Here is a 14,689-nt window from a genome sequence, read left to right on the forward strand (position 1 = left end):
TTGTTTTGTGTCTCTTTGCGGTCGTTTTGTGTCTCTTTGTGGTCGTTTTGAGTCTCTTTGTTGTGGGTCACAGAAACATTTGGACAAACAGGTCCTACTGAAAAACATGTTGGTTGTTGTTGTGTTAAGTCTGTTTGTGGCCTTAGAAGTAAAACTCAGGGTGAAATAAACTTCCTGTTCAGCGATATTCAGACTGTAGAAGCTGAAACGGTGGAAGTAAAGACGCCGATATGCGAGCAGCTGTTGTTACAGATGTTACTTTATTTTATCTCCACACATATTTCAGTTGCGCCGTCGTAGCGCTGTTAGACTTTACAAACAGACCAGCAAATTTACAACCTCGTCATCGACTGGTTCCTCCACCCATCCACTCGATTCGCTCTTTAACCGGCAGAATCAGAAAAAAATGCAACGCCCTGCTAGCAGCATCTAAAAAAGCACCATTGAGGGGTTAAAAGTGTGAACTCTGTCCTGATAAATGTGGTAAACAAAGAATCTGATTTTGGTTTATTTCTGGATTTAAACTGGACTTGATGGCTTTACTTGATTGATCTGTAATTGGTGATCAGATGGTATTGATAATCAGAAGAAACCACCCGTGGCATCCCTCAGGGCTCCATCCTCTTTTGTTCCTCATTGATTTTTCCTGGTTTGGTTCTTTTTTGGAGATGATAAAACGTTGTGTGTTTTACATAAACTTGTTTGTTCTGGAGAGAAATTCACAGTTAAATTAAAACTGAAGGGTTTTAATGATCTCCACTGGGGACCATGAATAGGTAGGTAGGTATTTTATTGATCCTGAGGAGAATTCAAATGAAAGATTATCCATAATTTACAGATTTTTGTGGATTTTTCTATCTTTTTTTTTCCTGATAATGCAACAGGAGAGGTGATGGAAAGGTTTATCGACTGGGGAGTATGAATCAAACTGGTATTATTTATTGACATGTAGCGTTTAGATTTGAGTATTTTTGGAATGTTACAGTCAATCACCTTCACTCACTTTCATTCTGGAGAACAAAATTTAATTTGAGCGTAATTATGGGTGTAGAACATCATTTGGCTTCCTCCTCTGGGGATTATGAATATTCCCAATATTAAAATGTATCACTGTTAAAATGTGGCTCAAAATCCAACGATTTCCTGTTGGTGGTTCCAATAAAATGGTCAGAGGATCAGGAAACCTGTTAGGGATCATCCTCTGGGGATCATGACTCACTTAATTAAATCCTGTTAGTAGATTTTTCTATCACTGGTACAAAAGGTCAAATTTGATCCTGATGGTGTAATCTTCTGGGGAGTTTGAGCAGGATTATAACCCCAGAGAACCATCAGGGTCACCATTAGAAGCTGGGTTCCTCCTATGGGGACCACGAATATCCATATTAAGATGCATCACTATAAACATGTCACTCTGAATCAAGTGTCTCCCTGTTGGTGATGCTAATTAAACAGTTAAGTGACTAGCAAACCTGTTAGAGGTCAACCTCTGGGAAGCATGAATAACTTAGAGTAAATATGATAGAAATCCTGCCAGTAGATTAATTGGTCTTTTGTACAAAGTTCATTTTTTTTCCTGATGGTTCAAAAGGAATTGTCATAGTTTGTTCCAAATGGAAATGCTTCATCCTCTGGGAAATCTGAATGAAATTAAGGTTAATTGTTTCTATCTGACAGATTTTGAGATTTATGGATTATTAACGCACTGTTTTACTTACTTTGCATTAGCATTAGCTTGATTTGGGTCTCGAGAAAGATCCTCTGGGGATCATGAATATCCACAACATGCTCTGTAAGATGTTTTACCCTGCTAATGTTCTCAAAATAAAATGTTCGATTCATAATTTTGACATAAAATTTTAGCTTTCAGCTTGTTTGTAGGAAGATCAGGGTCACCATGGACAGTTGGGTTCCTCCTCTGGGGATCATGAATTGACTGATTTTCAGATTTCTTGCAATGAAAGTGTGCAACTTTTCCTTGATAATGTTGCTGTTTAAGAACTTGTGGATCACAAAACTACCATGATTCATCCTCTGGGATCATGAATAACCAGAGCTAGCTTGACGAGACTAGTTTTAGCATTTGTTTTAGCTGCTAGCGGGGCGCTAACCTTCCTCTCTAGAGCGTCAGAAGGAAGAACACCAGGAACGCTGATCTGTCAGACGTGATGTTCCTCATCCAGCTTCTAGGAAAATAAAAAATACCCACAGTGTCCAGAGGTAAAGAAGTACACACTGAGAAACACACACACACACACACACACACACACACACACACACACACACACACACACACACACACACACACACACACACACACACACACACACACACACACACACACACACACACACACACACACACACACACACAGGTTGAACACGTTTATGGAAGCAAAACTAAAAATCATTTAAAAACAGCCGAACAGGAAACTGAGAAACGTTTAGAATCGAAATTTAACTGGTTTGAATTCAAGCAAACGAAGAAACAAAAGATCGGATTTAAAGATCTGTCATGTACAACAATCCTAAAACGATTTCCTGTCTGTTCCCAAACTACTTCCTGTCTGTTCCTAAACTACTTCCTGTCTTCTCCTAAACTACTTCCTGTCTGTTCCTAACCAACTTCCTGTCTGTTCCTAACCAACTTCCTGTCTGTTCCTGTCTGAGCTTGTGTTTTTTGTAGTGGTTTTGCGTCTTCATTTAGTGATTTATGTCTTTCTGTGGTAATTCTACATCTTTATGTGGTGATTTTGCATCTTTTTGTAGCAATGTTGTCTTTTTATGTGGTAGTTTCATTTTTTTTGGTGATTTCTTGTCTTTTTTGTGGTAATTTTGCCTATTTTTTTTAGCAATTTTGTGTGTTTTTTGTGGTTTTGCATCTTTAACTGGCAAGTTTGCAACTTTTTGTGGTTATTTCACATCTTTCTGTGGTGATTTTGTGTGTTTTGTGGTAATTTTGTGTAATTTTGCATCTGTTTGTGGTTATTTCACATCTTTTTGTGGTGATTTTTTGTCTTATCATGGTAATTTCTGCATTTTTGGTTAGCCTCGTGGCTTTTCGATGCTAACAGTGGCGTCCATGTTGCTGAGTAGCAATGTTCTACGGGCTAACGGTGGGGGTTGATACTCGATTGCCAGAAACTTGGTTTAAACGACTTTCTGTTAGGAGTTCTGTTGAAAGAAGCACAAGAACGTCCGACTACATCCAGTCACATGTTCCACCGTGTGCGGCCGTCTTGTTTTTCTGACCCACAATCCTTTCCCTCCACAGTTCAGAGGATCATCCTCGGACATGTCTGACAGTAAATTTATTAAAAATGATCTGTTAATGTTCTGATTCTGTTGTTTCGTTGCTGTTTCCAGTGAATCTCTGTGAAAGTCGAGTCCTCGCTGAGTGTCTCTAACCCAATTTTGTCTTGTTTTCTCTCCGTCGTTCGGCCCTGAAGCTATTTTAAGAGTTTTTGTGTCAGAGTCAAAGAGAAGCTGCAGAACTTTCTGTTTAATGTGTCATTTATGCTCCTTAAAGGCTGGAACTTCTAGATTTGATGCTTGAGTTCAGCTTCTAAGAATCAGAAATGTGTTTGAGGAGCTTCGGTCCAGATCTGAACTCCATCAGAGATCAGATTTTAAAGAATTGAACCAGTAACAGGGTTTATTATGAGAGGAAATGTAGTTAAGTTGTGGATTAAACATGTGAATCTCTGTGAGTCTGAAGCAAAATGACAAGGAGGTGGTTTGGCTTTGTTATACAGTGATTTTACATCTTCTTTATAGCTTCTTTTTGTGGGGATGTTGTGTTTTTGACGGGATTTAGCAGTTTTTGTTGGGAATTTGCATCTTCATTTGGTGATTTATGTCTTTCTGTAGTAATTCTACATCTTTTTGTGGTCATTTTGCCTGTTTTTGTAGCAATTTTGGGTGTTTTTGTTATGATTTTGCATCTTTTACTGCCAATTTTGCAACTTTTTGTGGTTATTTCACATCTTTCGGTGGTGATTTTGTGTGTTTTTGTGGTGATTTCATGTGTTTTTGTGGTGATTTTGCATTTGCTTGTGGTTGTTTCATGTCTATTTGTGGCAGTTTTGTCTTTTTATGTGGTTGTTTCGTCTTTTTTGGTGTTTTCGTGTTTTTTTGTAGCAATTTTTTTGTGTCTTTGTCAAAATTTTGCATCTTTTACTGGCAATTGTACAACTTTTTCTTCAGTTTAGTGGAAAAGAAACCAAAAAATATAAAGCTGAAATCAGAGAATCTTCAGTTTTTCTCTTTAAAATGATCAAATAAATGGTAAATAACGAATTAATCGTTAGATCTATCTGGTAACGACCTTGTGTCCCACACAGAAAGTGAAGCATAAGACATTTATTTCCATTTTTGGCTTTTTTTGGGGTTATGAATCAGTTTCTAGGAGCCAGAAGTGACACAGAAGACTCAGTTCACTCCAAATAAACATCCAACATCCACAAATATTCAACAAACTGGAACACAAAATGGAAAAAATGTAATATTCTCATATTTAAGAACCTAAAATCCATCAAATATTTAGATTTCTGTTCTGAAAATGACAAAAACGACAGATTTTAAACTAAAGTCAAACTGCTAAAGACTCAAAATCAAACCACAAACTGTGAAACTGTCTGACCTCAGTTTGCTGCTCGGCTGATTCCTTCCGGAGACTCACATCCAGACACTCGTGCACACACAGACGCACAACTACACGCTACACATGTGAACTATACAGTCGTCCAGGAGACTCGGACGGTTTCCACATCGAATGGAGTTTGTACAGAATGACGACATGAGGATGAAGACCCGGCAGGAGGGTTGGCGTCCGTGTGGGGACCCTGTTCGCCCGTTAACGAGGTCTGAGGGGAAGTGTGTGTGTCTGTTGTGTGTCTGTTGTGTGTCTGTCGTATAGATTTCTTGCCACCAGAGGTCCAGTTAGTGATGGATGGAGCTGAAGGATCGGTCCCATCTGTCCAGCCCCGTCCACTCGCTGCCAACTTTAAGACGTGTTGTCCCACCGTGTGTGTGTGTGTGTGTGTGTGTGTGTGTGTGTGTGTGTGTGTGTGTGTGTGTGTGTGTGTGTGTGTTTGTTGCGCGTGTTTAGTGTGGTTTCCAGCCAAAGCGTTTTCCCGCCCAGCTGTCTCTGGTCCAGAAAGGCTGGAGGCAGTGAGTCCGAGCCGAGCTGCACAAAACGCTCCCAAAGCCCCGAAGACACGAAGTCACCGTGATCCACAGTCCCAGAAGTGTGTGTATGTGTGTGTGTGTTTATGTGTGTGTTTGTTTTTATTTTCACACAAAAACAGAGTCCATCTCTTCCTCTGCAGACGATCCTCCGTTAGATTCTCCCTCAGAAAGACGTCAATGTCAGTGTTGGTTGATATTTAACAGTGTGTGTTAGTGTGTGTGAGTGTAAGTGTGTGTTTATGTGTGTGTGCAGTCACATTAATGAGACGGAGAGGAGAATCACACACAGAGTCACAGAGGCGACGTTCAGGACTGAAGACGAACCGCTGGTCGGACCTGAAGAGTCCTGAGAGTCGATGGAACCCTGAACCAGCAGAGCCTGGGGGAGGAGGGGGGAGGAAGATGATGGAGAGGGTGAGGAAGATGGAGGAGAGGGTGAGGACAGACATTACATCATCTCTTTTCCATTCATTTTTGAATCATTTCATCTTAAATCTTCACATTTTTACAATTATTTCTCCTCAACTTTCTCTGTTGTAAAATCTGGATGTTTATCAGCTGTAGGTGTTTATGATGTGAAGCATGGTGGTGGCAGCATCATGACGTAAAGCATGGTGGTGGCCGCATCATTATATGAAGCATGGTGGAGGCAGCATCATAACATGAAGCATGGTGGTGGCAGCATCATGATGTGAAGCATGGTGGTGGCAGCATCATGATGTGAAGCATGGTGGTGGCAGCATCATTATATGAAGCATGGTGGTGGCAGCATCATTATATGAAGCATGGTGGAGGCAGCATCATAACATGAAGCATGGTGGTGGCAGCATCATGATGTGAAGCACGGTGGTGGCAGCATCATTATATGAAGCATGGTGGTGGCAGCATCATGATGTGAAGCACGGTGGTGGCAGCATGATGATGTGAAGCACGGTGGTGGCAGCATCATGACGTAAAGCATGGTGGTGGCCGCATCATTATATGAAGCATGGTGGAGGCAGCATCATAACATGAAGCATGGTGGTGGCAGCATCATGATGTGAAGCATGGTGGAGGCAGCATCATGATGTGAAGCACGGTGGTGGCAGCATCATGATGTGAAGCACGGTGGTGGCAGCATCATGATGTGAAGCATGGTGGTGGCAGCATCATTATGTGAAGCATGGTGGCGGCAGCATCATTTAGCTTTATAATTGTTGATATTATTTTGTAGTGATCTGTTTTAGTGCTAATTATAATGGATTAAGAAACTCAGTGTCGCACAGATGTTTGAATCTGATGAAAACTATGAATAAAAACTGTATTCATTAATAATTATTTGTATTAAACAGTAGAATGAGAGCTGCTCACCTCCTCACACTCAAAGTCATCAGAGGAGACGCACTTCTGACCTCCGTCCTGAAAAACAAGAAGCTCCTGGTGAGAAATCATTTTCCTCTGATTGGTTTAAACAGTTTGTTTCCATCATCCTGCCGTCTGGATCTCCAGGTTCAGACCAAACAGTAATCAGAATAACAGTAGAAACAAGTAAACACGGTTCTAAAGATCACGCCTCTCCAACCCTTCCCTCCTAGCCTTCCCTCCTACCCTTCCCTCCTAGCCTTCCCTCCTAGCCTTCCCTCCTACCCTTCCCTCCTAGCCTTCCCTCCTAGCCTTCCCTCCTAGCCTTCCCTCCTACCCTTCCCTCCTAGCCTTCCCTCCTACCCTTCCCTCCTAGCCTTCCCTCCTACCCTTCCCTCCTAGCCTTCCCTCCTACCCTTCCCTCCTTGCCTTCCCTCCTAGCCTTCCCTCCTACCCTTCCCTCCTAGCCTTCCCTCCTAGCTTTCCCTCCTAGCCTTCCCTCCTAGCCTTCCCTCCTACCCTTCCCTCCTAGCCTTCCCTCCTAGCTTTCCCTCCTAGCCTTCCCTCCTAGCCTTCCCTCCGAGCCTTTCCTCCTAGTCTTCCCTCCTAACCTTTCCTCCTAGTCTTCCTTCCTAGCCTTCCCTCCTAGCCTTCCCTCCTAGCCTTCCCTCCTAACCTTTCCTCCTAGTCTTCCCTCCTAACCTTTCCTCCTAGTCTTCCCTCCTAACCTTTCCTCCTAGCCTTTCCTCCTAGCCTTCCCTCTTAGCCTTCCCTCCTACCCTTTCCTCCTAGTCTTCCCTCCTAACCTTTCCTCCTAGCCTTCCCTCCTAACCTTTCCTCCTAACCTTTCCCTCCTAGCCTTTCCTCCTAGCCTTCCCTCTTAGCCTTCCCTCCTAGCCTTTCCTCCTAACCTTTCCTCCTAGTCTTCCCTCCTAGCCTTCCCTCCTAGCCTTCCCTCCTAGCCTTCCCTCCTAGTCTTCCCTCCTAGCCTTCCCTCCTAGCCTTCCCTCCTACCCTTCCCTCCTAGCCTTCCCTCCTACCCTTCCCTCCTAGCCTTCCCTCCTAGCCTTCCCTCCTAGCCTTTCCTCCTACCCTTCCCTCCTAGCCTTTCCTCCTAGCTTTCCCTCCTAGCCTTCCCTCCTAGCCTTCCCTCCTACCCTTCCCTCCTAGCCTTCCCTCCTAGCTTTCCCTCCTAGCCTTCCCTCCTAGCCTTCCCTCCTAGCCTTCCCTCCTAGCCTTTCCTCCTAGCTTTCCCTCCTAGCCTTCCCTCCTAGCCTTCCCTCCTAGCCTTTCCTCCTAACCTGTCCTCCTAGTCTTCCTTCCTAGCCTTTCCTCCTACCCTTCCCTCCTAGCCTTTCCTCCTAGCTTTCCCTCCTAGCCTTCCCTCCTAGCCTTCCCTCCTACCCTTCCCTCCTAGCCTTCCCTCCTAGCTTTCCCTCCTAGCCTTCCCTCCTAGCCTTCCCTCCTAGCCTTCCCTCCTAGCCTTCCCTCCTAGCCTTCCCTCCTAGTCTTCCCTCCTAGCCTTCCCTCCTACCCTTCCCTCCTAGCCTTCCCTCCTAACCTTTCCTCCTAGCTTTCCCTCCTAGCCTTTCCTCCTAGCCTTCCCTCTTAGCCTTCCCTCCTAGCCTTCCCTCCTAGCCTTCCCTCCTAGCCTTCCCTCCTAGCCTTTCCTCCTAGCCTTCCCTCCTACCCTTCCCTCCTAGCCTTCCCTCCTAACCTTTCCTCCTAGTCTTCCCTCCTAACCTTTCCTCCTAACCTTCCCTCCTAGCCTTCCCTCCTAGCCTTCCCTCCGAGCCTTTCCTCCTAACCTTTCCTCCTAGTCTTCCCTCCTAGCCTTCCCTCCTAGCCTTCCCTCCTAGCCTTCCCTCCGAGCCTTTCCTCCTAACCTTTCCTCCTAGTCTTCCTTCCTAGCCTTCCCTCCTAACCTTTCCTCCTAGCTTTCCCTCCTACCCTTCCCTCTTAGCCTTTCCTCCTAACCTTTCCTCCTAGTCTTCCCTCCTAACCTTTCCTCCTAGTCTTCCCTCCTAACCTTTCCTCCTAGCCTTTCCTCCTAACCTTTCCTCCTAGTCTTCCCTCCTAGCCTTCCCTCCTAACCTTTCCTCCTAGTCTTCCCTCCTAACCTTTCCTCCTAGCCTTTCCTCCTAACCTTTCCTCCTAGTCTTCCCTCCTAGTCTTCCCTCCTAGCCTTCCCTCCTAGTCTTCCCTCCTAGTCTTCCCTCCTAGCCTTCCCTCCTAGCCTTCCCTCCTAGTCTTCCCTCCTAGCCTTCCCTCCTAGTCTTCCCTCCTAGTCTTCCCTCCTAGTCTTCCCTCCTAGTCTTCCCTCCTAGTCTTCCCTCCTAGTCTTCCCTCCTAGCCTTCCCTCCTAGTCTTCCATCTTTTTGTGGTTTTTATTGCTACATCACTGTTTTGTGGCTCTATGGGTTTGTTTTGAGTGACTTTGTGTCTCTTTATTGTTGTTTTCCATCTGATTTTATCTCTGCATCAAATTGTCATCTGTTGAAGTTGATTTTGTCTCTTTCTATTTCTCTGAGGTTGGTTTGTTTCTCTTTGTCATTGTTTCGTGTCTCTTGGTTTTCGTTTTCAGTAATTTTTATGTGCCTCTGCTCAGTGAATAATCAACTAGAATCTTTCTGCAGCTTCTCTGGTCCGTTTCCATGTAAACAAGCTACTAATGAAGCTAAACTGAGTCTGGATCAAACAGATGCAGCACCAAATGTGTGAAACGATCATAAATAATAAAAATATCTCCTGGAACGTGTTTTATTCCGGCCACAGCAGCGAACTGTGTGAACCAGAGGCCTTTAAAGACACCACAAACAATCGTATGAGATAGAAAACGCTGCTGTTTTCACTGTAAATAATAAAACGCTGCTGTTTTTACTCTAATAAAACACTGTGTTTGATTTCTCCTCTGGATTCTCGGTCTATATGTTTCTGAATAAATTAGGTGAGTCACACGTTTAAAGTGGATTAACTGGAGGTGGAAGCAGCTGCTGCTCAGAGCGACTCAACACGCCGTTAATATGCTTTTTAGAATAATTACCTCGTAGTTATTGACAGGAAAACACAGAAATAGCAGCAATCCCATGCTCTAAGCTAATAATGAGCTTTAATTTCCCCGACAGAGACCCGGAGGAGTCAAACTGGCCTCCACAGGTCGATAAAAGTCATCTTTACAACACTTCTCTTCAGAATTATCTGATAAAATAAAGATTATTTTAACTGGAATGAAGAGGAAGCAATTTTCAGCCCTGAGCTCTGTCTGAAGGCTCGATAAAGTCCAGCAGGTCAAACCTCTCCAGCTCTGGTTTAACCGACGCTTTAGAGGCTAAATTTTCATCAGTGTCACTTTCTGGTCAAATTATTTAGTGAAACATGTTGTCAGATTAATAAGCTTCAATGATTCCACCGATGTTCAATAATTACTGACATCAGAAGAGAACAGAAATACACAAACTCACCACAAAAATACACAAAATCACCACAAAAGACACAAACTCACCACAAAAGACACAAACTCACCACAAAAAGACTCAAAATCACCACAAAAGACACAAAATCACCACAAAAATACACAAAATCACCACAAAAGACACAAAATCACCACAAAAATACACAAAATCCCCAGTTACAGTAAAATAAAAACTAATTCAGGACAAATTTTATCTCATTTTAGACAATTTTCAGGTGATTTCTGAACAACCATTTACAAAGTTTGACTGTAAAATATCATTACTTAACTGTATTTAAAACTGCTAAAAACATTGTAATTTTACAGATATTTGGAGGTACTTGTAGTTTGTTTTTTCCAGAGAGTAAATTTGCTCATTTTACTGTAAAATTACGATTTTTTGCTGTTTAAATGAGTAAAATATAATTTCTTTTCACAGATATCTGCAGTTATTTGAAAGAAGAACTATCAATGATTGAAAAATGCTAAAAAACTTTTCTAGTAAAATCACAGAAAACCCTAAAAATGCTTTTTATTGTATTTTTTACAAATAGTAATTTGTCCTTTTACCAAGTTTGACTGTAAAATTACACATTTTAAATGTATTAAAAACAGAACTGAAATAAACATTATTTTTTGAACATTACAGTATTCTTCATTTTAAAATATTTTAAAAATATTTTTACTGCAGACTAGTGTTGATTTTGCCATTTAAATAATTTTCATTTCCTCCGTTAGCTACTAAAGCTGAAGCTCAGACAATAAATAAATAAAATAAGATTCAGCCGAGGTAAAGCAGCAGTTTTAAACGTCCATCGTGTTCATTCAGCCGTGATTGAATCTTGATTGATGAGAGATTAATTTGGGAAACTAAAGGAGAATGACCTTAAATGTTCATTTAAAAACACACTGAGCAAATAAAGAAGCTTCGCCTGAAGACACTTCGCCGGCCGGAGGAAGAGGAACTGGAAGTTCCTCCAGACATGACTTTAACCCTCCTGTTGTCTTCATTTACAGGCACCAAAAAAATATTGTCTCCTTGTCTGAAAAAAATCCAAAAATTCAGTAAAATATTCCCCAAATTTCAGAAAATTTGCAAAACCTTCAGGAAGAAAATTCCAAGAATTCCAAGTTTTGTTTTAAAAAAAAAAAAAAATCCCCCAAATTTGGCAAGAAAATTCTTGTAAATATTTTCAAAAAATGAGTAAAAATCTTCCAAAAAAATCCTAAAAATATCTAAAGTGATTCCATATATATCAGTAAAACTTCTAATATTTTCTTGAAGAACATTCACATAAAAATCAACCAAAATCCAGCAAATTTCGCTGGATTTCAGTTGATTTTTTTGTCAATGTTCCTAAAAAACATTTTTAACATTTTTTTTTCCACCAAAAAATGTTCAAAAATTTCCCAAAAATGTTGAAAATGTGGACATCAGAAGTTTCACTGTGAAAATATATATTTTTTACCACATTTTCAAACTTTAAAACGGGTCAGTTTGGACCTACAGGACGACATGAGGGTTAAACAATACAGGATCATTCATGGAGGACTGGACGGAATAAAGAGATGAAGAACCACCTCCATCTGAGGCTCCAGGTGGTTCTCTAACATTCCTGAAGTTCTTTTTTGATTCTCGATGAACCCGGCTCCACGAGGAGGTCACATGTTTGTTTTTCTTCTCTTTTATCAGGTCTAAATTGCCACACCGGGCCGCTATCTGCTGCCTCGTCTTTATGTTTATTTAATACTCGCTGCTCTCTTTGAAACGAGCCCTGGAGGAATCAGCGGTCGGACCTGAAGGGGATTGTGGGTAATGGAGGCTGATCTGTCGTCTGATTATGTTTGTGTGTCCATGCATTATTCAGCCGCTGTTACTAAACCAATAAAGAGAATGTTAAAAGAAGAAGAAGGTCGTGCATGTCAGATAATCTACTGTAGATTAGCTGTAGAACCAGTTTTTTCCAAATTAAGACCATATTTCTTACTGCAGTCCGGCCTCCCTTCCAGATGTTTCTCCACATGTTGGTTTGGCTTCGCTAAGGATTGATTGGTTAAGCCTTAATTATTAGCGTCTCGATAAGAAAACTGTTTGTTCTCTTGCAGTTAAAAAGTAAAAATGTGTCAGAAACTAAGACTAGAAGCATGTTCATCATCCTTAAGGAAGCCAAACCAACATGTGGAGAAACATCTGGAAGGGAGGCCGGACTGCAGCCTCTGATGGACTACAGCTAATCTACAGTAGATTATCTGACATGCACGACCTTTTTCTTCCTTATCAGTTAGATGTTCCTAGTCTTAATCTCTGACACATTTTTACCTTGAAACTGTTTTTACAATGAGAGAACAAAACATTTTCTTATAGGAACGCTAATTAAGCCTTAACCAATCAATAATTCAACCAATAAGGGAGAAGAAGAAGGTCATGCATCAGATTATGTACTGTAGATTAGCTGTAGAACCTCTTACTGTTTAATCCTGTAGAGACCAGAGGAGAGCATTGTGGGAGTTCAGCTAGCAATGGGCACCATGACAAAGACCTCTGTGACAAACACTGACCTCCAAACAGACCTTGGGTATCCAAGATGTGCTGCAATCTGCAAGACTGATCCTTAAAGTGTGGAAGTAACAAAACCAAATAGTTCTATCAATATAAATATCGTCCATTCCACTTCGTTACTTCTAATGATTAACTGCTGAGTTTGTAAATAAGTACTAGAACACAAACAGGAACTTTTTTAGGAGAACTATCTAACTAGTTTTTGATATCATGACATTAATCAATTTGACACATAGCAGATATCAAAGGGTTTATTTTTAATGAACCATGTAGAATAAAGTGGTTTTGATTAAATATCACAATTTTAGCTTGGATTTTTTGTGTGTGTGTTGTTTTTGTAATCAGAAACCAAAGCGCTGGTAGAGTTTTGTCGACCCAACCATCCAGCTTGACCTCCACCCCGTAGCTGATTAATAACATCCCCTGACTTCCATTGGCTGAACATTAATAGATGTTGTCTAAGATGCTGCTGTTCCTAGAGTGAAGGACGTCTTGAAAAGCTTGTTGACAACATTTCATCCGACCAGGAAAATTAAAAGAATTATCTGAAAAATAACCTTTTAAAGCTTTAAACTGTGTTTGGTTTCAGACTTCAGAAATGTTTTGCATTTAGAAGCATGAAAGAAAACAGGAATATAATCGCCCCGTAAAGACTAATAAACACCTTTTAAATACATATGACCTTGAAAAAGTGATTTCTTTAGATATCTGCAGGACGGAGACAACCTATTTAAAAATATTAAGCATATTAGTTTATACATTAGGTCTGAATATCCAATATCAGGATAATTCAACAGAAAGTGTAGAACTGGGAGGAAGAATAAGACCTGAAGGAAACATAAATGATAAATGTGAGTCTGACTGAGACCAGCAGCTCCAGGTCCTGGAGAAATAAACATAATTCAGCATTTTGAGACTCCAAAATTGAAATCAGATCCATTCAGGGAGCGTTTCATGGACAGCATGAACGCTGGAGGCTGAACATTTCTAGATTTTCTGGCATTGCCCTGAAATTTTTTCCATATGGGCAACATATTGCAGAAGAAATAATAAGGAATGTTTTTGGAACAGAAGCTGAGCGAAATCCCAGAAAGACTGTTTCTTGCCAAAAAGCTCCACAAAGCGAGGACTGGCCTGCAGTTATCGATGGAATAACGGAGAACCTGACCTTTACCTCAACACTGCAGCATAATAAATGTTTAAAACAATGAACTCTGTGCTGTAGGTATGTAAAACATGTACCTAGGAGATGAGTCGGTACCATGAAGAGCTTCACAGACTAATCTGATTACTTTAAAAGAACAAACAATCTGCAGAGTTGAAGCACCAACGTGATCCTATGGTCCTGATCTGGTATCATGGTTGGGTTCTGGATAGTTCATGTTAGCGGTGTGGTGTTAGCTGCAGGGTCTGGGACTAAACAATCCGGTGTTCAAGGTAACAAAGTACATCAGTTCTTGTGCCTCCCAGTTTTATGATCACAGTTGATGCAATAAGCAAGGACTCTGTCTTACCAGGTGTGCAGGAAGTTTGTAGAATACTTTCTTAAAAGACATATGAGCCACACGGCAAACAAATTTCTACTCAAATCTAAATCTACACAGTTGGACCATTATCATAGTCCAGCAACTTAACGACCTGCTAGCTTCCTCATTTTCCAGCTTCCCAGCGAACTGTGCAAACTACCCAAAATCCACCAGGAAAGTTTAAAGTTTCCTTGAACCCAATGCAAATTCCACAAGTTTTTCAAACACATCGGAGTTCATGACGGTTCCACAAGAATTAAAGGGTTTCTGAAGATACATAGTGTTTGCTTCTAATCCAACACACGTTTTGATGCCCTCTGTGTAAAATATGAGAAGTCAGAACAAAGAAACCTACTAGTCTCTTTCTAGTAACTCCTTCAGAGGAGTCATAGGTGTCTTGGTGGCCTCTTGCATAACACTGATTTCTAACAAGCTTTCCAATCCAGAGCTGTAATAGCAGATATTGAAAAGGTAATTTTAACACTATTTATTAATATAATGAATAATCAGTGTTCCAAATTAATATTTTAATATATTTTATTGGACTAATAATCAGATTTACAGATTTACTGATCTGTTTTCCTTCAATTAATGATCTGAAGCCTGATTTATTAACCCAATG

At 41.2% G+C, this 14,689-nt stretch overlaps 1 protein-coding gene across 1 annotated transcript in view; it reads right to left on the reverse strand.

Moving 5' to 3' along the window:
* Window positions 1-241: 241 nt before the first annotated feature.
* The window catches only part of gfra2b (GDNF family receptor alpha 2b), a 99,414-nt gene continuing 84,966 nt past the window's right edge, over window positions 242-14,689 (reverse strand). Inside the window, exons 9-10 of the mRNA XM_055019415.1 lie at window positions 6,540-6,587; window positions 242-5,568 (exon numbers count right to left, since the gene is read on the reverse strand). Coding sequence (XP_054875390.1) covers window positions 5,443-5,568; window positions 6,540-6,587 — 174 coding nt within the window. The 3' untranslated portion in view covers window positions 242-5,442. The remainder of the gene's footprint in view (window positions 5,569-6,539; window positions 6,588-14,689) is intronic.

The sequence above is a fragment of the Amphiprion ocellaris genome, chromosome 17, assembly GCF_022539595.1.
Source record: "Amphiprion ocellaris isolate individual 3 ecotype Okinawa chromosome 17, ASM2253959v1, whole genome shotgun sequence".
Taxonomy (NCBI): Eukaryota; Metazoa; Chordata; class Actinopteri; family Pomacentridae; genus Amphiprion; species Amphiprion ocellaris.